We start from the raw sequence: 22,698 nt of genomic DNA, 5'->3' as shown, positions 1-22,698 counted from the left end.
CAAAGGACATTGAACTTGGCCCGAGGTCACACTGTCTCACCAACTGAGTTTTGGTCCTTGAGGGTATTGTTGTTAGCTTTAGTGACAAACGATTTATACAAGCGCAATAGTTGTGTCTTGATAGATGATAGGGTTAGTATTAGGCACATGGATTATTGTTAGTTTTGAACTACAGGCTCGTAGTCATTCAGTGCACATTAAAGAAATTTTATCATTAGTTAGAAGGATGTAGTATTGAGTCTGAGGTTGCAAAGCCCATGGATGTTTTGCTTTGGGTTTCAGGTTAACAAGCTGACACAATATACGAAAGTGAAGCACTAATAACAAACTAGCTACTGTAGACATTTGTTTTAATCAGAATGTGCAGTTGCTGTCTAGAACATAAATTAGATGACATATTGTATTCAGTTTGACATTGATGTCACTATCACTTGTGTTAATTATCTTTGATTTGGGAATTTGTGCCTCTGTCCCTGGTGCTGAATGACATTCAAATAGAGATTAACAATTCAATTGTGTTCCCATGGCTGAATTACCGAAAATCAAATGTAGAAAATTGTTTCATCTGTCCTTGGTGCTAAGTGACCTTCAAATAGAGATTGCTGAATTGCTGATTTTACTTTGAATTGGAAATTGCAATATTTGTTCATGTAGCTAAATGATTCTTAACGCAAATTGCTATAATAGCTATCCCTAGTGCTAAGTGAAATTCAACCAAAATTACCATAACTGACCCTGGTGCTGAAGGACGTTCAGAGAGAAATTACAAATTACTTTATATGAGTCCCTGTGCTTAAAAACTTATTTATCTGGATAGTAAACTTGTAGTTGTATTGATACTGCCCAGCGTTCACCCACGGTAACCTGAGACGTTTCTGACAGCTTTTATATGTGAGTGACAGTGTCCAGCATTAACTGTGTCCGACTCTGTCTGAGTCTGTGAGACACCTGTGGTAGAGCACCATAAATGGTCTCAATAGACAAGTGTTGTTCCCAGCTTGGCGTTACACCCATAGTTGGATTGCTACTGCCCAGTGTTCACCCACGGTAACCTGAGCTGCGTCTGACAGCTTTAATGTCTGCCCAGGTCCTGCGGGATGCCCGGGTACTTCCGGAGTCCTGTCAGCCTCAGGATTACATTAAACCTAACCAGCACGTCGATGGACCCCGGTTCTGGCAAAATACGTATAGCTTTATGTCAACAACAGGGGTGGGTACAGAAAATATATGGAGACAGACAACCTCAAGCCAACCGTTCACACTTACGCCACATCTTCAGAAAAGACGCAGGGGCCGCATGTTCCCCGTTTAGGAACTTTAATCGAACCGACACACAACAAACATGTTTTGCCGTGTGGCTTCCTCGGTGTTATGGGCTCGAATGGTCGAGGGGTGGGCACAGAAAATTCAGGTACAGATATGGTCCAAGTCCAGAGGATCGGGTCTGGACCTAAACCTGGACCTATGTATCTGTGAACATATCATACTCAATACAATGGTCCATTTTGCTAGCAAAGGATTCTGTTAGGTGGAGTATCCGACGTCCATTGGTGTTTAGAAATCCTATTTTCATGTAAACAACACTAATTGTCTCTTTTTTAGACCAAGTTTGACTGTAGAAACTTGGTAGAAATGATTATCTTCTTCGCTTACATTACTTTTTTTTTGGCCTGTAAGTGCCAAATCATGTGAATGCCTGTTGGTATAATCTGTCCAACATCCAGTCCTCTGATTTTTTCAGGGCCAGTTTTTCTGGATCAGTCCAACAACAAAAAATGGTTTTGTACTGGTACAGTACACACCCCTAGTCAACAATATCGCAGGCTTGGGTGATTCATCTGAAATGACTCACTGCTTTGTGTAATCTATGTAAAAAGATAATGGTATATACAGGTAATTCCTTGTGCTCTGTAAACGCCTACATGTACATATATGCCTTGTATTCACTTGTATGTTATTGTACATGGCTTAGCCACCAGGGATAGCCTTTTGTGACAGCCTTCCACTAGTTGGGTATAGTAGTCCTGGCTGTATTTTTTTATACAACATGTGATAAATCAAATCAAATCAGAGTCAATGGAGAGGATTGTTTTTGCTATGTGACTGGGTTACTGAAACAAGGCACTGCCCTTGCTGTAATTTAAAACCTATATTACCTTGCCAAATAGAAGCAAAGCTGTAGTTTAGAATCACCCTGACTGTAATTTGAAACCTGTCCTATATTAAGTCATTTAGAAACAAGGTACTGCATTAGAACGGACCCTGACTGTAATTTGAAACCTGTCCTCCATGACTGCCCACCGCCCACACACCAGCATCACTTCCTGTGCTGAATTACCAGACCGGTCCACTCATGTCGAGGGGTGTTTTCTGTCTCGCATCGATGAAAACACATAAAACATTCCTCTTTTTGTCCTTAAAATCAGTCCTGGGCCACACTTCTTCAGACAACATTGTCCTGTTTCTCATATCATGATGATCATATATGATAATGAGTGTCATAAGATATACAGGCAGTTAATTAATTCTACAACTAGTTTGCGGACACCCCCGCCGCTTCACACGATCCCGTTCATTCAGTATTTTGTTGCCTGGCTGAGATTTGGTGGCGAGCAGGAATTTGGCTTATCAACGACCACATGGGGAGGCCTTTCACGCCGTAATCTCTGTCTTAGATCTTCCACCTGGTTACATCTGTTCACATCCAGGCAGCTGTTCTCTGTAAGAGGTATGAAGATTACAATACTGGCTATGTGAGTACCTTTAGATGCATATTCTAATACCTGTAACATTTACCCAGATCGCCTTAGAGGTCCTTCTTGCTCTGGTTTCTGTCTTAGATCTTCCACCTGGATACATCTGTTCACATCCAGGCAGCTGGTCTCTGTAAGAGGTTCGAAGATTACAATACTGGCTATGTGAGTACCTTTAGATGCATATTGTAATATCTGGCACAGTGTTTTGTACCCAGGCCTCATTTTTAAGGTCCTTGTTGCTATGATGTCTTTCTCAAATCTTCTACCTGATGAAAGGTGTGAAGGTGTGTACATCATCTTCCGAACTGTTCTTGCCTAGAGGTTGGAAGATTACAATACAGGTTATGTGAGTACCTTGAGACATATTCTAATACCTGTAACATTTACCCAGATCACATTGGAGGTCCTAATCTTGCTGTGGTTTGTTTTTCAAATATTATACCTGGTGAAAGATGTTCATCTATTAAGCTAGAGGTTGGAAGATTACAATACAGGTTTTGTGAGTACCTTTGAGACATACTATATCTGGTACAGTGTTTTGTACCCAGACCACATTTTTAAGGTCCTTGTTGTTTTGATTTCTTTCTCAAATTTTCTACCTGGTGATCGTGAAAGGTGTTCACATCTTCTAAGCTAGAGGTTGGAAGATTACAATACAGGTACAAGTGAGTACTGGGTATTTTGGTTTTCCTTTATTATGAGACATCTGTAACATTATTATGAGACATCTGTAACAGTATCAAAGACAACATTCTCTTCTTCCAAGTATTTTTTATTTATTTATTTATTCCTTACAAGTATAATCTATGTTTTAGATTTTCGTCCTGGTGAAAGGCAGTTACTACATCAATGCTGTTCTCACTCATAAATTTGGAGTTTTAACTTCAATACATAATTAAGTGTATCTGAGTACCAGGTATTTTGGTTGTGCTTTATTGTGAGAAATCCTTTTAATAGTAAAATAGGCCATGGTGGGAGGCCCTTAAGGCTATAATCTGTCTCCAATCTTTCACGTGGCAAAAGGTGTTCAACGCATACATTGAGCTGTATATAGTCATTTACATCATACCTGGTCTGTACTTATGTTCAATGTCGGTGTTCCCACCGGTCCATGTTTTACAGTACAGTACGGGGATCCATAGTTTGATTTGAACAATTCGAAATTGCCTGAGTGCACCACTGTTAGATTCCTTTGCCCAGCTCTTTAACAAATTTGTTCAAATTGACAAAGTTGTTGATGTCCAGTTGATGTCACATCTTTTGCTCTTTTTTGGGCGATAAACTGGAGTTTTCTTGAGTTCGCATGATGCAAATAAAGTACTTCGGGCGAGAAGGAATACCCTTTGTTGTATTCTATATATTACATGGTATATACTATATCACCTGCTTTCTCAAAAAAAAAAATACTGCTTACAAGATGGGGCAGGGAGTAGAATTTGAGTTTTACAATCCAGGATCTTGCCTTAGTGCTGAATCTGTGACTGTTGTTACTATGGCTTTCCACTGTTATTACATTAGATGGTGAGGCCTTGGGGACAAATGTTGTGTTTCATGTTTCAGTCCTGAAAAAATTAGAGTCAGTAGGCAGGAATTATTTTGTCTTAGACAGAATACAGTATACCAATGAAGGTAAATAATATGTTGTTTTTTTTAAGGTCTAAGGAAAAGAATGCTGTGTTTCCTGTTTCATTTCTGAAAGAATTAGGGTCAATAGGTAGGAATTATTGTGTTTTGTTATTTTTAGACAAAATACAGTATACCAATAAGAATAAATAGTTACGTTGTTTCATTGTTGAATCTGTGACTCTTGTTACAGTTGCTTTCCACTGTTCTCACATTAGATAGTGAGGCCTTGGGAAGAAATGTTCTGTTTCCTGTTTCAGTCCTGAAAACATGAGGGTCAGTAGGCAGGGATTATTGTGTTTTTGTAGACAAAATACAGTATGCCAATCAGTAAATACCATGTTGTTTCATTGTTGAATCTGTGACTGTTGTCAAATTAGATGGTAAGGCCTAGGAAACAAATGTTGTGTTTCCTGTTTCAGTTCTGAAAAAATTAGGGTCAGAAATTATAAATTATTCTTTTTTTAGACAAAATATAGTATACCAATGAAAGTAAATACCATGTTGTTTCATTGTTGAATCTTGTTACAGTTGCTTTCCACTGTTGTCACATTAGATGACAAGGCCTACGGGAAAGGAATGTTGTGTTTTCTGTTTCATTTCATTCTCCTAATTTATTTCTCAGTCATTTAGCATAATATATCTATCAAAATAATTTTTTGTATAGATGTATTTTTGGAGCTATTTGCCAAAGTTAATGTATCTACTTTTAGAGAAGGAAAACACATTGTTTCTGCACTGTTTCTTCCTCTTCTTTACCTTCTCTACACAAATAAGGTCAATGACCTGTCACCATGATAACTGGAGGTGTGTCAGACACTCAATAGTGCTCAATCACATAATGTAGCTACTGGTAACTAGGAGAGAGCTGAAGGGCTGGTCATCATAAGCAATGAATACCTTTGAGTAAGATTAAACAAAGCAATAGTTTGTTAGGCTTGTGAAGATACATTTGTTAACATTTTTATTTGCTCCCAACTGTTGCCTTTCTAGTTATTTCCCTTTTGATACCTCTAGAATAGATGAGGGTACCGGTAGAGAAAATTCAGGTACAGGTATGGTCCAGTTCCAGACTAGGACCTTATTGTCTGAAAAGTTGTGAATGGACACACAAAACATTGGTCCATTTTGCTTTTTTGAATCTGACTTCTACTGGCATTTTAAAATGCTATCTTAATATAAATAACACTAATGTATCTGTTAATTAAACTTAGACTAAATTTGATTAATATATAGAAACTTGGTAAAAATGTTTATCAACTCTGCCATACTTCCCTCTTGTTATTATTTATATTATTGTTCATTTTCTAATTTGTCCAAAATCCGGTCGACTGATTTTTGTCAGGTCCAGTTTTTTTGGACCGGTCCAACAAGAAAAATGTTTTTGCACCGGTACCCACCCCTAATCTTGAAGTATCATTGAATCATCCCTAACATACTGTTTACTCTGATTGGTCAGACTGGCAACCATGCCATCAAGATGTGGATGACAGATGAGGACCAGCGCCCCCTTTCTGCTACTGACATTATTGCACTGCTGGATGTAGACCTGCTCAGCTTCTATCTGTCCGACCTGCAAGTCGAGTCCATTCTGCCACAGGTAAGGAAAGCCATTTTATATATATAAACAGAATCCAAAATAATTAGGGAAAATCCATTTTATTCCCTTTTAGTTTACTTGATAATCAGAAAACGCAGTGCAAAATTGTATGAAAATCAAGCCATGTTGGATTAGAATGTAACTTTTCAAGACGCTCAAGTCCTGCGAATAATGACTTGTGGGGGCGATTGCCCCGTACAAAGTCTGAATTGTCCAGTCGTGTCATCTTGATTTCATGAGACTGAAGGATACTTGGGGGCGATTGCCCTGCCTGTAGTCGAGTCCATTCTACCACAGGTAATGGTATCCTTCCAGTTATGCTATTGCTTGAATATTTGTATGAGAATTCATTTCATTTCATTTCATCTAATATTCACTATTTTGAAGCAGGAATATGTGGACAGGTTTATTCTCTAAGGCTATGTTGACTGAATTATATGTTTGACATCTCTGCATCAATTTCCTGCAAAAAATTTTGACTGTACTTTGAATCGTACAATGTAGCTGCAAAATGAGGAAGTTTCCTTTTTTGATGTCTCATGTTCTGGACATGCTGTAGAGTGGAAAATAGCTCTTGTTGCAGAGAGTAATTTTAAATATTACAAGGAAATGTTCAACAAACCTACAGTTGAACTCTAGTAGAAGTTGTACTCTCAACAATAGAAAGCAAAATCAAACTCAAAGTGACCATTTCTACCTTGACGACCTTCTTTTTTTTTTCTCCAGAATTCCTACCTTCGCTCCAGCTACCACCGGGGATTGTGGGAAGGCAACTACCTGCCCTTCATGGTTGCCGCGGCAGCAGCAGTGTTGGCATGCATCGTCGTCACCATGGTGAGTTTCCATGGTAACAAAGGTCGTCACCCGTTTGTCAACCCTTAACCCAGTTTGAACATGGATGCATAAATTGATCTTTTGGAACAAGTGCATTTCTTAGAAGTTGTAGTGCCATCAATGATTTCTGTGGGCAGTTTATATGTTTTTAATAGATTTATTAGCACTTGATGTACCTTTAGTTACCTCCCTCATGACCTCAATGAACAGTGGCTGATTTTAACTTTTCATGAATGAAATAAAGTTCAAACAAGCAAACAAAACTGCATAAAAAACAAAAGGATAAAGTACCTAAATATATTCTTCCCAGTATAACATTATGAGCAAACACCAAAACCTCTATGCCAAATCATTCGCAGGTGTACTTTTACGGAAAGAGAAACAAGCCGACCAAGAAGGGACAACCCGACCTGGACCAGATGTGCGTCTACCCGGGGGTCAAGCCTGTTGTCAAGACAACCAAGGTCATCCAGCCGGACAGCCCAAAGTTGACGCCTTCTTCGTCCATCTCGGCAAGCCCCTCCCCCTCACCAGCGTACAGAGGGTCTCCCAAGGCAGGGAAACCTAAGGGACTACAGGAGAGGTGAGGTGTTTGTTTGTTTGTGTGACGTTTGTTTGTTTTCTCCCCTGCCTAGAGCTGTACAGTAACTGTTATTTGCAGGTGTTGAGTAAAATTTTGAATCAAGATTGTTCTGATATTTTTTTTAATGGATATTGAGTGTGTGAAATGGTTTTGTGAGCATATGTTTCAATTGGGTACTTAAGCAATGAATCCTTGAATTTTAGATATTTTTTTTTTCAATTGCATTTGAGATGACATTGTTTTTTCACCACATTTTTTCCAGGAGGGGCTCCAACGTGTCCCTGTCCATTGACTTGCCGATGCCTCCACTGTCTGCAGACTCTGTCAAATGTGGCACGCCACCGAAGGAGAGGTGGGTGGAGTTTAGATTCACAGATTTTCTTTAAACCCCTTCGAAATATACTGCAATTTATGTCAAATTCTGTCTCTTCAGATTTTTAGTAAAAGTTGTATAAATGCCTGTTGTTTTACCATTTCTAATCCCTTTTTTCATCGTTCAAAAAATTAAAGAAACCAAGTATTGTTCGTTCAATTCATAAAAGGAAAGTCAATCTCAATATATGGCCTGAAAAGATTCAAATTCAAGAACCTTCAATCTCAAGAATCAGAAATGTACGTAATCTGATTAATGCATTTATAGTTGCCTTTTGCAGATCTAAAGGGGGCATTGTAAAATAGATTTCCATGATGAAAACATAGATGTACATTGTATGTTTCTTTCCCACCCCAGTATTGTTGATGAGCTGCTCCAGTCAGGGACCAGGAAGATGACACGGGCAGAGCTGAGACAGTCCATCCTCAACGCTAAGGCTCTGTATGGGGAGTTCTGGGTGGGTACAGAAGCATTTTTACTGCCAAGGCTCTGTATGGGGAGTTCTTGGTGGGTACAGAAGCCTGTTTAATGTCGTGGCTCTGTATGGGGAGTTCTGGGTGGGTACAGAAGCATTCTTAATGCCAAGGCTCTGTGTGGGGAGTTCTTGGTATGTACAGAAGCTAATGTTTAATGTCAAAGCTCTGTATGGGGGTTCTTGGTATGTGCAGAAGCTTGTTTAATATCAAAGCTCTGTATGGGGGGTTCTGTGCGGGTGCAGAAGCCTGTTTAATGTCAAGGCTCTGTATGGGGTTTCCTGGTATGTGCAGAAGCTAATGTTTAATGTCAAAGCTCTGTACGGGGGGTTCTTGTCATGTGAAGAAGTACGTTTAATGTCAAGGCTCTGTATGGGTGTGTGGGTGGCTGCTTAAGAATGTTAAATGTCAAGTTTCTTTATGGGCGGTTCTACGTAGGTAAAGAAGCACGTTTAATGCCAAGTCTCTGTGTGGGGGGTTCTTTTTAGGAAGCATGTTTAATGCCAAGTCTCTGTGTGGGGGGTTCTTTTTAGGAAGCATGTTTAATGCCAAGTCTCTGTGTGGGGGGTTCTTTTTAGGAAGCATGCTTTAATGCCAAGTCTCTGTGTGTGGGGTTCTTTTTAGGAAGCCTTTTTAATGTCAAGGCCTTAGCTGACAGTTCAGGCAGTTCAGGCAATGCAGGGCTTGAAATACTTTTTTCTGCATACCTGCACTCAGGTGCAAGTAATATTGCAAATTACCTGCACCAAACAAACTTTACCTGCAACAATCTGAATTTAGGAAGTATAGATCATACTAGAATTTTTCAGGAACCATTGCTATTTTTTCTTTTATACTTTATAGGTGGTAAAAGTCAATGCAGCTAATAACAATCCACATCACAGGACATTTATGTACTAAACCCTTTACATGGACCTGTGCAAGTTAGGTGCAGGTAGACACCAGAAATACCTGCACAGCTCCAATTTTACCTGCACTAACTTGCATATGCAGGTGGTATTTCGAGCCCTGGGTATTGACTATATTTCAGTCAATCAATGTTTATTGAGATCAAGAGGCAGTAGGGTACCAAAGGTGTACAACTAAGCTGCATTCAAATTTGCTCACAGCTTAGTATAGCAGATTGTAAAAAGCATCTGCACATGTACTACTACGTACAAAATCAGATTCATGAATGCATTTTATGCTCTCTCATACAATGTACATGATTGCTTATGATGATTTGTCCAGTCTATTTACATTTGCAGCTAGGAAACAATTAAGGCAGTGCTTGAAACACCCACTTGCACAGCTGCAAATGCAACGGTTACTACATTTTGCTTGGTGCATAGACTTGATTTTAAACCCAGGTTGTGCATAGAGCAACCTGCAATTTTGAAGTTGGAACACTGGTTTCCCCCATCTTAATATGCATTTATTAAGCTTTAAGTATTGATTTTATTTCTTGATAAGACAAACATAAAAATGTAATAGGAAAAATAGATGGATAAGTAGCTGATTTAAAAGAAAGTAATAAGGATTCCAATGGAATTGGGGCAACCTGAAATGCTGATGGCGCAGCATGGCTTTTGACTCAGGTTGTTGCATTGCAGGGCTCGAAATACTGGGTGCATGTGCACCCAGGTGCACCCAAAATTGGAGCTGTGCACCCAATTTTTTTCTGTGGGTGCACAGGGTGCTTTTCATAGGCTTATGTATGTAAAGATGTCAATATACTAGTGAACACCATATTCTTGATATCTATGTGTTAAAAAGTTAATAAAATGCCTGTCATAGTACTTGTTTAAGAATTTGAAGTCAGAATTTGTTTTCATCAATCTTTTCAATGCCCCAAAACTGTGTGATATTTTTATTTTGTTTTATGTGGTGCACCCAAAAAACTTTTGGTGCACCCAATTTTCTAGGTTGGGTGCACCAGTGCACCTAATCCCCAAAATGAATTTCGAGCCCTGCATTGACAACCTGGGAGAAAAAAGTATTTCACTGACAAAGTTTTTGATGATTTCTCCTTCCGTCCTGTCTGCAGGAGATCCCCATGAACCACCCTGAGCAGGTGGAGATTCCAGGGTGTGGGACCAAGAACAGATACAAGACTATCCTGCCAAGTAAGTCTTCCATGGCTATTGCTCCAATGATCTCATACTACTTGTCCCTTCACTGAGAGCTTTCAGCGCAACACTAGGATTTCTTCAAACTCAAATCACTATACTGTTCAATTGCCGGTTTCAAATTCTTTCCTTTGTATTAGGCGAATATAAGAAAAATGATTGACTCAAAGAAAGCGATGCATCATCTTTCCACATTCTTCCTGGTCCCGTCCTTAAGAAAATAAAGGTGAACAGTACCATCTGAGTATTGAACAGAATATAGTTTAGAGTTTTCATCAGATTTATCTTACAACCTTTCTAGATGCCCACTCCAGAGTGGTTCTCCCAGAAGTGGACAATGACCTTCTTACTACATATATCAATGCAAACTATGTCAAGGTAAGCCATCAAATTCAATCATCATCTGATACTTTAAGCACTAGTCTTGTACAAAAAGAGGATTAGGAAGATAACGCTACACTGTACTTTACCTTTATCCACGTGATAACCTATATCGTAAATTGGTTTTAAAAAATCATACCAATGGTTCAAATCAATGTACAGTTATTTCTGCAATATTGTTGTGTATTTCAGGGTTACGATATGCTGATGATGAACCTTACATTGTCGTGTGTTCTCTGGATAATGGATAATGATAACTGTCATGAACCACACATTAAAACAAAACTGTGTTTTCTCAGGGTTATGACATGGAGGAGCGATCGTACATCGCCACGCAGGGTCCGATGAACCACACGGTGACCGACTTCTGGCAGATGGTGTGGCAGGAGAGGACACCCATCATCGTCATGATCACCAAACTCACAGAAAAGAACGAGGTAGGCATACACTCATCATCGTCATGATCACCAAACTCACAGAAAAGAACGAGGTAGGCATACACTCATCATCGTCATGATCACCAAACTCACAGAAAAGAACGAGGTAGGCATCCAAAAGGTCCAGAGTTTGAGTCACACTACTTGTGCGGTAGTTTAAGAGTGTCTATCATGCTAATTTCCGGGTAGATATATATATTGGAATCTGGCAAAATTCACAATTCCACTGGTGAAAAAAGTAAAAGTGACATAATCGAGTCTTAGCTTGTTTAGCTTGCTGAAGAGTTATTCTTGCACTGGTCGTGACAGAGAAGACAGACTCTCCATGTATGTGCAATATCATTACAGGTTCCTTATAGCAGGTAAATTCCTCTAGCTCATTTTGACAAGCACAATTATAATAAACAGTGGACCACAGCTAAATGTTCCTTCCTTAGTACTGCAACCCTTTCGAGCAGCATGCATTTCAGTTGGACTTCTTTCTGAAAACAGTTGCAAATCTATTATCATAATTGGTTGCTATTAAGACTTAATTTTGCCCTGTATATGAATGTCCTCACTGTTAAACACATTACTTGTGACAGACGTTGACTTTTACTTGACACGTACTGATCAATATTAATTGATATTTCTAAGAGAACTTTTAAGGAACTCATCTGGTATTGACTTACGTTAAATGTGGCTTTTTCCTCCTAGAAATGTGCCCACTACTGGCCTGACCTTGAGGACAGATACGGTGACATTGTGGTGTCTGTGAACAGGGTAGTGGAGCATGATGGGTACATCCTCAGACACTTCACGCTCCAGGTAAGGGTCTTTGATTAATGAAAACAATTATTTTCTATCTATCGATCATTAGAAGATATCAAGATGTGCAAACGTGAGTTTGTTTGAGCTTTCATCATTATGAACATAAAGAATAAAGCTTCATTGCAGCAGTGGTATGTACCAATTAGTAATGTTACAGTATTTTCTCAAAGAAAAAAATATGGGTGGCAATTAAACTTGATGACGTCATCCACATGGCCAATAAAGAGTGCAACCAAAGAAATATACTAATTTACTCAAATCAGCTCTCAACTTCTTGTCTTAACTTTCTACAGCAGTTAAGCTAGCGCTAGTGAATCTTTGTCCTTCCTTCAGAGAGGAAACAAGGTCCACTACAAATGTACATCAGGCACTACTGGTGTCCGGACCACAAGAATAAACCCAATGTACATTGCAAGTATAACAAGCATAGCATTGGGGAGTAGGGTAGATCTGACAATCATATGAAAAGATATTAAAATGAGAATGGTCTAAACTTTTTCCAGCGAGGAAACGAGGTCCACTACATCAGGCACTACTGGTGCACGGAGTGGCCGGACCACAAAACCCCGGAGACGGCAAAGGCTCTGCTGGCATTGGTGCAGGAGGTGGAGTTCCACAGACTCAGACAGACTAGGCCCAGGAGACCGGTCGTCGTGCACTGCAGGTAAGTCCTCAGGTGTAACAAAAGCTAGGTGTGTAGGTGACCAGGTAAGACTTTAGGTGTAACGATAGCCATATCTACATGGACTACGACAGTGCGGCTGAGTGTTGCTGGTACAGACTCAGACAGACCAGGCCCAGGAGACCAGTCATTGTGCACTGCAGGTAAGTCCTCATCAGGTGTGATGTTAACAAGGTGTGTAGGAGACCAGGTAAGGCTTCAGGTGTAATGTTAGCTAGATACATGTATGTAGGTGACCAGGTAAATCCTCAGGTGTAGCGTTAGTGTAGGGGATGGATAGCTAGATACATGTATGTAGGAGACAGCGAAGGCTCTGCTAGCATTGGTGCAGGAGGTGGAGTTCCACAGACTCAGACAGACCAGGCCTAGGAGACCGGTCATTGTGCACTGCAGGTAAGTCCTCAGGTGTAACTATAGCTAGGTGTGTAGGTGACAAGGTAAGTCCTCAGGTGTAACGCTAGCTAGATACATATATGTAGGGGACGGATAGCTAGATACACATATGTAGGAGACAGCGAACTCTCTGCTGGCATTTATGCACAGACTCAGACAGACCAGGCCCAGGAGACCTGTCGTTGTGCACTGCAGGTAAACTTTCAGATATGCAAAGATCGCTAGATACGTAGTAGACCAGGTAAGACTTTAGATGTAATGATAGATACATGTGTATGAGACCAGCTAGATATGTTGGAGACAGCAAAAGTATTGCTGACACTGGTACAGGCTCAGACAACCTTGGAGACCTGTTGTTTTGCACGCTTGTGAAATGTTTGTTGTGGCTTGCCTGTGCTCTTCTGTTCCTGTGGCCTGTAGGCAAAGTAGTGCTAAGCCACTGATAGAGAAAAATCATATGCATCACCCAACCTGCATCAACGTATATTTTGCTGTTGCAGTGCTGGGATCGGTCGCACCGGTTGTTTCATCGCCACAAGCATCGGAATCCGGCAGCTGAGAGAAGAGAACACGGTGGACGTGCTGAGTATTGTCTGCGGCATGCGGCAAGACAGGTCAGATGTGGTCACCTGTCTTTACGCAAAGTATTTACATAATATATACCATGATGGTTGTGAGCAGTGATACTTGTTGCTATGCAGTACAATGTGAACCAGTCAGAATTGCCTTGAGAAAGGTGACACACGGTCACTGAAATGTCAATGGAATAAAGCTTTGGTTGTGTAAAAGTGTCTTTACTCAGTAATGTGCCAACTTGATGAAACTATTCAGGGACCAAAAATGCCTCCTTTCCCCCTCCTGCTACAAAATCTGATCCCCACAAACTTGAATGAATTTACCAAACTTTTCCTACCATTATCCCTTGCAGAGGAGGAATGGTCCAGACCAATGAGCAGTACGAGTTCATCCACTACGCTCTGTGCCAGTTCGAGAAAACCCTACCCTCTGAGGGGGTCGACTGAAGGTCACTCCATGACTTTTGCGAGGACCACACTTCTCAAGGTTGTACGTGTATGTGACCTTGGCAACTTTAGAGGCCAGAAACAAGTTGTCATGGCAACCCATTGATTGATGTACTAGGTCCGTGGTGATTCTTTCCGGTGATTGGACTGGAAGGCGGAGGCAGTCTCTAAGTGGTGATTGGTAGATGCTGTCGCCCCGGGCAACTAGATGTGGCTGTGATTGGTGAATGTTTTGTGTGACTTGACGGTTGTAGAGACGTCACCTGTAGATGCTGACCATGTGAACAGACTTTAGAAGACTACTAAGACTGGTCCGATTGTATGAACGAATGACTTCCAGGCTTTTAGACAAGACTGTCTCCAGGTTTAGATCTTTGTCCTTCCCACAAAATTTTGGGATTGGGGGGGGTGGAATGAGGGTCAAGAGCAATAATTTTCTATCATATACTTTGGAATGTTTAAAAGGCTTGTCCACAATAGGAAAGTCTAGATTTTATCCAGCTGAAATTTGTAAGACCTTGCTTTTAATTTTCGTTGTTAAATCTGTCATTTTAATCTTGCAAAGATATCTTTTCTTGTCATCATTAAGGTAACATTTTTGGACAGACTGGGTAAAAAATTTTCTCTCTTTGTAAAAGCAAATTTCCATCCCAGGACGGAGGAATAAATTCTGGAGACAGCCAGGCTTTTAGACAAACATTTGATGGAAAGGGAAGAAAAGATGTTCAGGACTTAGTGATGACTCAAACTTAAGACAGCTTCCGAAACTTCTCGTAGGTGAGTGACATCATATGTCATGTTCTCTTCTCACAGACCAGTTTTGGTATGAAATGTTTTATCGGTCAATGACCACTGATTAATTAATATAAAAACGATACTAAAGACTTAACATTTTTCAATATTCAAAACAGTTGTAAGTAGGTTTGTTCCAGCCAGACACAAACTACTAGTAAATAATCGTCATTGTGGTTTCTTGGACTGATCCAACAAGTGATCAGGGATTTTACTCTCAAGGCAGACATACAGAACAGCTTGTTTCTGTACACTTTTTGTGGCATTCTGTGCAATGTTTCTATTCAGGTGATCAAACTCTGGTCACAGGAAAGTTTGACTCCCACATTGGGAAAAGAATTTCAGCTTTATTTGATTTTAAACCTTTACTTTTTCATTCACACAGTAAAATGTTGTTCTTATATTATTTGTTGGACAATATTTATTGATTATTATTCAGGACCAAAGAAGTGACTATTAACTTAAAGTAAAAATATAAAGATTGTAGCATTCAGAAAACATACCAAGTGAAGAACAAGATAGCAATACAATCCACTGGATAGTTTGATATTCAACAGTTAGGGGTGTTTCATCCAGTAATACATTTTGTAATTCAAGATTTGCCTAAAGCATATTGTGAATAGAATGAAGTTTTAAAATTCCATTGATACATTCTCTGTTATGGAAAATTAGTGCATCCAGTGCTAATAGTTAAAATTTTAGGAGCTAATTGGAAACCGGCTTATACAAGGTACATTTCCATTTGTGGACTTAGTACAGTATGGACAGGTCATTGTATAAGAACTAGAATTTGATGCATTATTTATTTGTACTTGCTTTTATCCAGTTTTATCTTTATCTCAAGCTGATTTTATTTGAAGGTTGGGTTGTTTTCAAAATAAGCAATCTACTGCTTTCAATTTTCAGAAATCGTTGTTGGTTGGCTATGCCCTACTACTTTGGAGACGTAGATCCGTACATCGGTATTTGATATGTATGATATTACCAGTAAATGGAAAACCTGTAGCAATAACTCAACTGTTTCCAGTGCTCTTATTCTTAATGGTTTTCATCAATGGTTTTACCTACATTATATTGTATGTGAGGGCTCAAGATCAGGACAATAACACAGTACGCTGGCATTTTAGATGGGCTGTTCTCAAACTGTATGTATACTAGCCAGTATAACCACCCTTTAGCCTATCAGCGCAACACACCAGATTCTGTATCTGTATAGCCGGTATGACAGCTTATCAGCGTGACGCATCAGCTTCTGTATCTGTAAAGCTGGTATAACTGCCCTTCGTTGCTCGACAAAAGCTCTTTGAGTCACTTCAGCTCATAGAACTGGTGCCATGTGTGAAATACACTGTGAGTCTTAAAACAGAGGAGACCTTTCAAATTTATTAGAAGAAAGATGTAAATATGTGAATTATTCCTATTTATCAAAGATGTCGGGTATAAAGTTAAGGGTATCTTATAGAAAGTATAGTGTGCTATGATATGAAATGTGTCATTTTTTCAGGGTATTTGTAGCTTGTATCCTAAATGGTACATGTACTACAATGAGGTGCAATATTGTTGACAAGGATATACACAGTAAAATGTAATGATGTCATCAGTACATGTGCACAAGTTGTCATGATGTCACAGGGGTGTAAGTAATGTGCCATTGTTGTTGTTGTTGTACAGAGCGGTAGAAAATCTTTGTTTCAGAGCTTTACTTTTTTCCGTAAGAAATGTTGGTTTTAGTCTGTGTGAAATATCTTGTATATTGTAGTATATGTTGTAGATAAATGTTACCCAGGTATTGCAATATGTAAAACAAGTTATATCTTCTATTAACTAACCATCTTTTGGACTACAGGGTCCCGTTTTTTCCAAAAAATTAAGACATACAAGTGCAAACAATAAGAAATACTTAAAGTTACTTAGGCACGATCTACACACAGTTTTTCCCGATATCGACGAGCCTACAACCTCTCGCCGACAGCTTTTTTCATCGTCTAGATGGAACTGCAATATCGCCATTACGATATCGGGAAAATTTCTCCCGAAAGGTCCGGACCATTCGTACGATAGCTTAGCAGGGGTCCCCGATAGCTTAGCAGGGGTCCCCGACAGCTTCCGCGCGCGTGTAGATGCGTCCCGAATTCGGGAGGGTTCATTAGCATATAACCAGCATATAAAGCAATTTTGAAAATCGCGCGATGTGTTTATGACTGCAAGCGCCACGGGTGTCCCACCCCCTACGTTCCAGATCCCTCCCGACACCTCCACAGATATCGGTAAAAACTGTGTCTAGATTGTGCCTTACATTGGCTATATATAAGCCCATGGACAAATTGTAGGGTATAAAAATGTCAAAAAAGTCAGAACCAGATTAATAACACTTCAGCAAAAAATAGAAGAACACATATAATATAATATAATATACAAATCATCAGCTTGGGAAAAAATCTACCTTCAAAAGCCTTAATAGTCCATCACTGCATGCGTGTTTGAAACAGTAAAACATTCTTCTAGATTACCTGGTAGAAGTGTACATCGTCCTAGTTTGAAAAATCTTTAACACGCTACTTCAAACCATTCCTATGTAATCTTGCCTTGTATAATGTACCAAACCTTTCCCATTATGTAAGGAAAACCACCAACATGTTGTATTCCTCCCGGACGACAAAGTGTAGTAATGCTTTTTTAGGCAAGCAGCTCAGATTGTAAAATATAATGGTAAACTGGAGATAAAATATTATTAAAAATGTAATAGATGAATTTATAATACAATTTTACACTATAAACCCTGGTACAAATCACTACACTATAAATCCTGATCCTTTTCGAGTTGAAATGACCCAAAGCCTAAGTCACACACCCAGACCAGAAGTATGACGTCAGCAATAGAAAACGGGGGCCGATACCGACTTCCAAGCACCTTTGACCCATTGCTGACGTCACAATTCCACTATGGATATGTAACATTATAAGGCTTTGAGTTATTTTAACTTGAAAAAGATCAGAGGACTGATCAAAAGCTTGTTGGTAAGCGCTTTATTTTGTGCACGGATTTAAAGTTTTTGACACCTGTTACGCCATACCCTCCAGTGTGGAGAATCCAAATGAATAAATAAATAAATAAAAGTGTAAGATTGTATCATAATGCAGATTACCGTAACAGATGAACTTACATTCGAATAGAGAGATTTATTTGCACTTACAACCCTCGGCAATTTGTATCATTCTGCAGTTTTGCCATCTCAGCGTTTCATATTTGTGCCAATGTCACATACTGCTGTGCAATTTGTTTTGCAGGAAGGCGCAAGGGCTTCTTGACAAATATTTTCCCCAACCCATCCTCCTATGCAGGGACATCCAACAGCGAAACCGCCTGGATGTACCCTGCTCTTTCAACCGTCATTCTTACTTTTACTGCTTTGCTATTAGAAAGAGTAATGAATCTCATGTATAGCCCAACTCGATTGTAACACTATATCAAAGACTAATGTGTTAGCCCTTCTTGTTACGTTAATTAGGATATCAAGTCTTATTCTCTACACCTATTTTGTACTTTGTGTAACAGTCGTTGCCATACTTTGTACCATGTACAAATGTCGAGCAATAAAGTTCTTCTTCTTGTGGACGACCCCCCCCCCCCCGAACCAGCTGTCAGCCAATCAGAGAATAGGCCTTTCAGTTGTCAAAAGGGGTCTCGCATACATGAGGGTAAGGTCATTAATATTTATAAGCAGGGTGATCAGGAACTAATTATAAGGGTGATGGTTGAAAGAGCAGGGTACATCCAGACAGGCGGTTTCACTGTTGGATGTCCCTGCGTAGGAGGATGCCCCAACCCATTCTTGTAGGAGGATGAAACCGCACATGAATCATTGCGTATTCCTATAGGTCACGTTCGCTTTTCGTTTTTGAACTCTAAATCATCTCACACCAGTTTCCATCCTTACAGACGTGTAGAGGAAAAACTTAGGATTCAGAAATGAAAATAGGCATATTGCTCCAAAAGACATGATGATTATTTTTACTTTATACAATATCATAGAAGTCATCAATCTTTACTGCTGGATACGATATTTATTTAGACGTTTCAGACAGAATCGAAAGTCTTCCATCAGTGAAATGCAAAAAAAATCATTTTTTTAATAAAAATGCAATTCATTTTTCATTTCACTGATGAAAGACAGTGGATGCTGTCTAAAACGTCTGAGTAAATATTGTAGTATCCAAAAGTGAATATTGATTCAACTTCTGATATTCAATTTCCTGGATGACTAATCTGCACAAATTACGATTTTATACAATATCATGTGCTATTTTTACCTCGTTGGGTTAGGGTAATCTTTATAGAACTGCCCCCGTAGCTAATGTTGAAGGCACATGTCAATTGACATAGTCATCGCATGTAAACGTATACGTATGTGCCAAGTACTAGTCAGAATTGTTTGGCATTCTGTCTGTTGTGTATATGTGTAAACATTACACAGTTTTTAGGTCATGGTTGGACATGATTGTAAAATCTTTTCATGTGAGGTTCAGTAAATGTAACGATACTGCGTTGTCTCCTTGCTGTATTATTTGTGTTGTGTGGCGATGTACGTAAAGCTAATAAGGGCACAACCCGCCGTACGTGCAAATACGTGCTGTCTACGTGCCAAAACGTAGGCGATCCGTTTGGGAAGTACCGCCTCCGTACGAACACGTAGGGAATCCGACGGATTTTGGAGCACACAGACACGCCGTAGAACTTTACGTGCATGCAAAACTTTGTGTGCCCCCCGTACGCGCCTGCCCTGTACAGCCTGAACATTTTCAGAAATACGTGGTGGACGTGGCCTCCCTAAAAATCGTACGGACAAATTGCACGTACGGCGGGTTGTGGCCTTAGCTTAAGTTGTTCAATTGACTGAGTTTTTTTTCTCTTGATAAAGCGCTTGATTTAATAATAGGAGAAACGTTACAGAAAGTCTCAGGGCACAGGTGGATGATCCTTATCGCTACGTTGTCTCCGAACAAGTCAGGGTCGAAAAATCGTGACAACCAGAAATCGTGAAAACGACTGCAGCCCAAGTTGGCAAGTAACGCAATCTGCTTTTCCTGCCCAGGCTCCTGCGAAACACGTTACATTTCTATCCGATTATTCCATGTATTCTTCAATAAAAAAGACACGGTACATTTCCTCTTTAAAGAATGGAACACAATGCCATTAATCTAGCTTACCGCCTCTCTGTCCAGCTCAACTAACATGGTGTTAGAGAGTCGGATCATGAGATTTGTGTAATGACAGACAAATGTTCAATGACAGCTGCATTTCAGGATTCCTCATCAGCTTAAGTGCGCAAGGATTACATGTTTAAGTATATTGTACATTATGACTGATCCGATTCGGCAGCTGCAGTTGTTTGTTTAATCTACCCATAGGAAGAACATGAACAGATTTTGATCTCAGAGGCAGCTGCAGCCTTCATAGTTTTAATCTACGACTTTCGTGTTTGAAGCACTTTCATTCAAGGATTTGTAGCATTGCCGTCATTCAAACTAACCACCCGTCGTTATTAGCATGCAACTTTCAAACTCTTAGGTTCAGAAGTATGAGAGAATAAATTAGTAAGTAGACTGGTTTATTTACTCCACAAATAATACTAAAAAATGTCACAGAATGAAAGCAGTCGGGAGGGGTGGCTGAATTGCACAGCTTTACTACCAGTGTTTTTTCAAACGAGATTTCCGAAGCAAGGTCATTAGACCACTTCAAGGCAATGAACTAAGAAGTAGGAAATAATTGTACACGGAGATAGTGGTGGACATTTGTTTAGAAGGCTGATAAGTTGTAGGCAGGAGGGCAACATTTATAGAGAGAGTTAACTATTTTAAAAGCTAATTCGAACTACTTATATCAGATCTTCTACATTGTGCAAACAGAGTTGTTGACTGCCAACACTGATCTTGATTACAGTGAGTCTTATAGAACAGTTCGGTCGGAAATTACAGATCGTCCAGAATGTTCAGAATTGAAAAGAGCATCGCTGCTAGGACAGGAGTCAAGACAGCCGTACATCAGATAGCATTATCTACTTTGAAGTACATTAGAATTACACGTAATATCGTGAGAATTCCGAAGTTGCCGGACATGTAGTATCATCGACTTAAAGAGAACGATAGGTTTTAATGTTGTAAAGACCGGGGATTTCAAAGACAGCTGCTCCTGTGTTCACGGTCGTGCTATAAATTCGCAGCGTTCAGCCTTGTTCAACATTTCTCTGTCTGTTACATTCGGGGCTTCAGACAGTGTCCATCAACACAGACCTCAGCCGGACATCACTTTGCATCACCAAGAACTGATCAGCTGAATATATTGAACAACAGCTCGGACCCTCTACAGTTTCTCGACGTGTTCAACAACAGCTCGGACCCTCTACAGTTTCCCGACATGTTCAACAACAGCTCGGACCCTCTACAGTTTCCCGACGTGTTCAACAACAGTTCAGACCCTCTACAGTTTTCCGACATCTTCAACAACAGCTCGGACCCTGTACAGTTTTTCAACAACTTCAACAACAGCTCGGACCCTGTACAGTTTCCTGACGTGTTCAACAACAGCTCGGACCCTCTACAGTTTCCTGACGTGTTCAACAACAGCTCGGACCCTATATAGTTTCCTGACGTATTTAACAACAGCTCGATCCTCTTCATTTTCCCGACATGTTCGACAACAGTTCTACCCTTCTACAGTTTCCCAAAGCACCGACGTTTGACAATATGATTCACTGTTACCTCTGGTACCTCCGATGGACGAACGCGTCCTACAGTGAGGCCAGTGAGACTTGCTCCTCATATGACACATATTTGTCATCAAGTAATGGGTGGTCTCCGAACATGTATGGAGTCTTTGGAGTCTTCATCATCTTAGCCAATCTTGTGGTTCTTTTAGGCATTATCGGAACACGAAAGCTCCACAAGGCCATGTATATGTACATAGCAAATCTCGCCATGTCAGACCTTTTGCCAGGCGTGCTACTTATTTCTGTAGCTTTTGGTCAGTTGAGTCGCTACGGGGTAGTTGCTGGGTTAAACGTTTTTGTCTGTATGTTGTTTACCCAGATAATGTCGGCATCAGCTCTAACTTTGTTATCAGTAGATTGTTACATGGCTGTGAGGTACCCTATTATTTTCCACACAAACGCTTCACAAGCTAAGCGTAATGCATGTGTAGCAATTGTATGTTCATGGATCACAATGTCGTTGGTCGTCTTTTCAGCTTCTATGGGTTGGAATTGTATGCATGATGAATCCTTCACCAAAGGAAACTGCCTTAACTTACTCCCCTTGGCCATGGGCTATGTCATTTTGGTAGCTTCCATCATTGCGTCCCTAGGATTTATCTTAATGTTCACAAACATCAGCGTGTTGGTAAGGATCAAACAACGTCAAAAGACGAGACTGCGACAGTTCCGAGGAGGTAGGACCCAATGGGCTCAACCTAGAGAAAGAGAGAACCTTGGAAGGACTGGAGAAAGGGCAGGCCGCGATGCACAAGACGAAACCCAAAGAAAATTCGACTCCAGCGCAAGGAAAGCAAAAACAGTAATAATCCTTGTGACGTTGGCATTCGTTCTCTGGCTGCTGGCTTTTGCAGCTATCCCGCTTGGTCAAATCTGCTTCTGGAACAGGGATGTGTGCTCACCTTCAATTTTTGCAGGCTTTGTACTTTTCCTGATGACGTTGAACTCGGCGCTCAACCCATTGGCCAGCATAATCCGCATGGCTGACCTGAGAAACGCGATCTGGCAACAACTCACTGGTCCTTACCGTGGATGTTTGAACTGTTTCGCGAAGTTTACCC

At 40.2% G+C, this 22,698-nt stretch overlaps 1 protein-coding gene across 1 annotated transcript in view; it reads left to right on the top strand.

Moving 5' to 3' along the window:
- The window catches only part of LOC118414622 (receptor-type tyrosine-protein phosphatase R-like), a 34,422-nt gene extending 19,701 nt beyond the window's left edge, over nucleotides 1-14,721 (top strand). The window contains exons 5-16 of the mRNA XM_035818796.1: nucleotides 5,839-5,979; nucleotides 6,706-6,813; nucleotides 7,173-7,396; nucleotides 7,659-7,748; nucleotides 8,127-8,226; nucleotides 10,269-10,347; nucleotides 10,652-10,728; nucleotides 11,031-11,168; nucleotides 11,865-11,975; nucleotides 12,482-12,642; nucleotides 13,554-13,667; nucleotides 13,982-14,721. Coding sequence (XP_035674689.1) covers nucleotides 5,839-5,979; nucleotides 6,706-6,813; nucleotides 7,173-7,396; nucleotides 7,659-7,748; nucleotides 8,127-8,226; nucleotides 10,269-10,347; nucleotides 10,652-10,728; nucleotides 11,031-11,168; nucleotides 11,865-11,975; nucleotides 12,482-12,642; nucleotides 13,554-13,667; nucleotides 13,982-14,075 — 1,437 coding nt within the window. The 3' untranslated portion in view covers nucleotides 14,076-14,721. The remainder of the gene's footprint in view (nucleotides 1-5,838; nucleotides 5,980-6,705; nucleotides 6,814-7,172; nucleotides 7,397-7,658; nucleotides 7,749-8,126; nucleotides 8,227-10,268; nucleotides 10,348-10,651; nucleotides 10,729-11,030; nucleotides 11,169-11,864; nucleotides 11,976-12,481; nucleotides 12,643-13,553; nucleotides 13,668-13,981) is intronic.
- Nucleotides 14,722-22,698: the final 7,977 nt, after the last annotated feature.

Source organism: Branchiostoma floridae, chromosome 4 (assembly GCF_000003815.2).
Source record: "Branchiostoma floridae strain S238N-H82 chromosome 4, Bfl_VNyyK, whole genome shotgun sequence".
In the NCBI taxonomy this organism is placed as follows: domain Eukaryota; kingdom Metazoa; phylum Chordata; class Leptocardii; order Amphioxiformes; family Branchiostomatidae; genus Branchiostoma; species Branchiostoma floridae.
The sequence above is the reverse complement of the archived record's forward strand: the minus strand, read 5'-3'. Positions and strand labels throughout refer to the sequence as shown.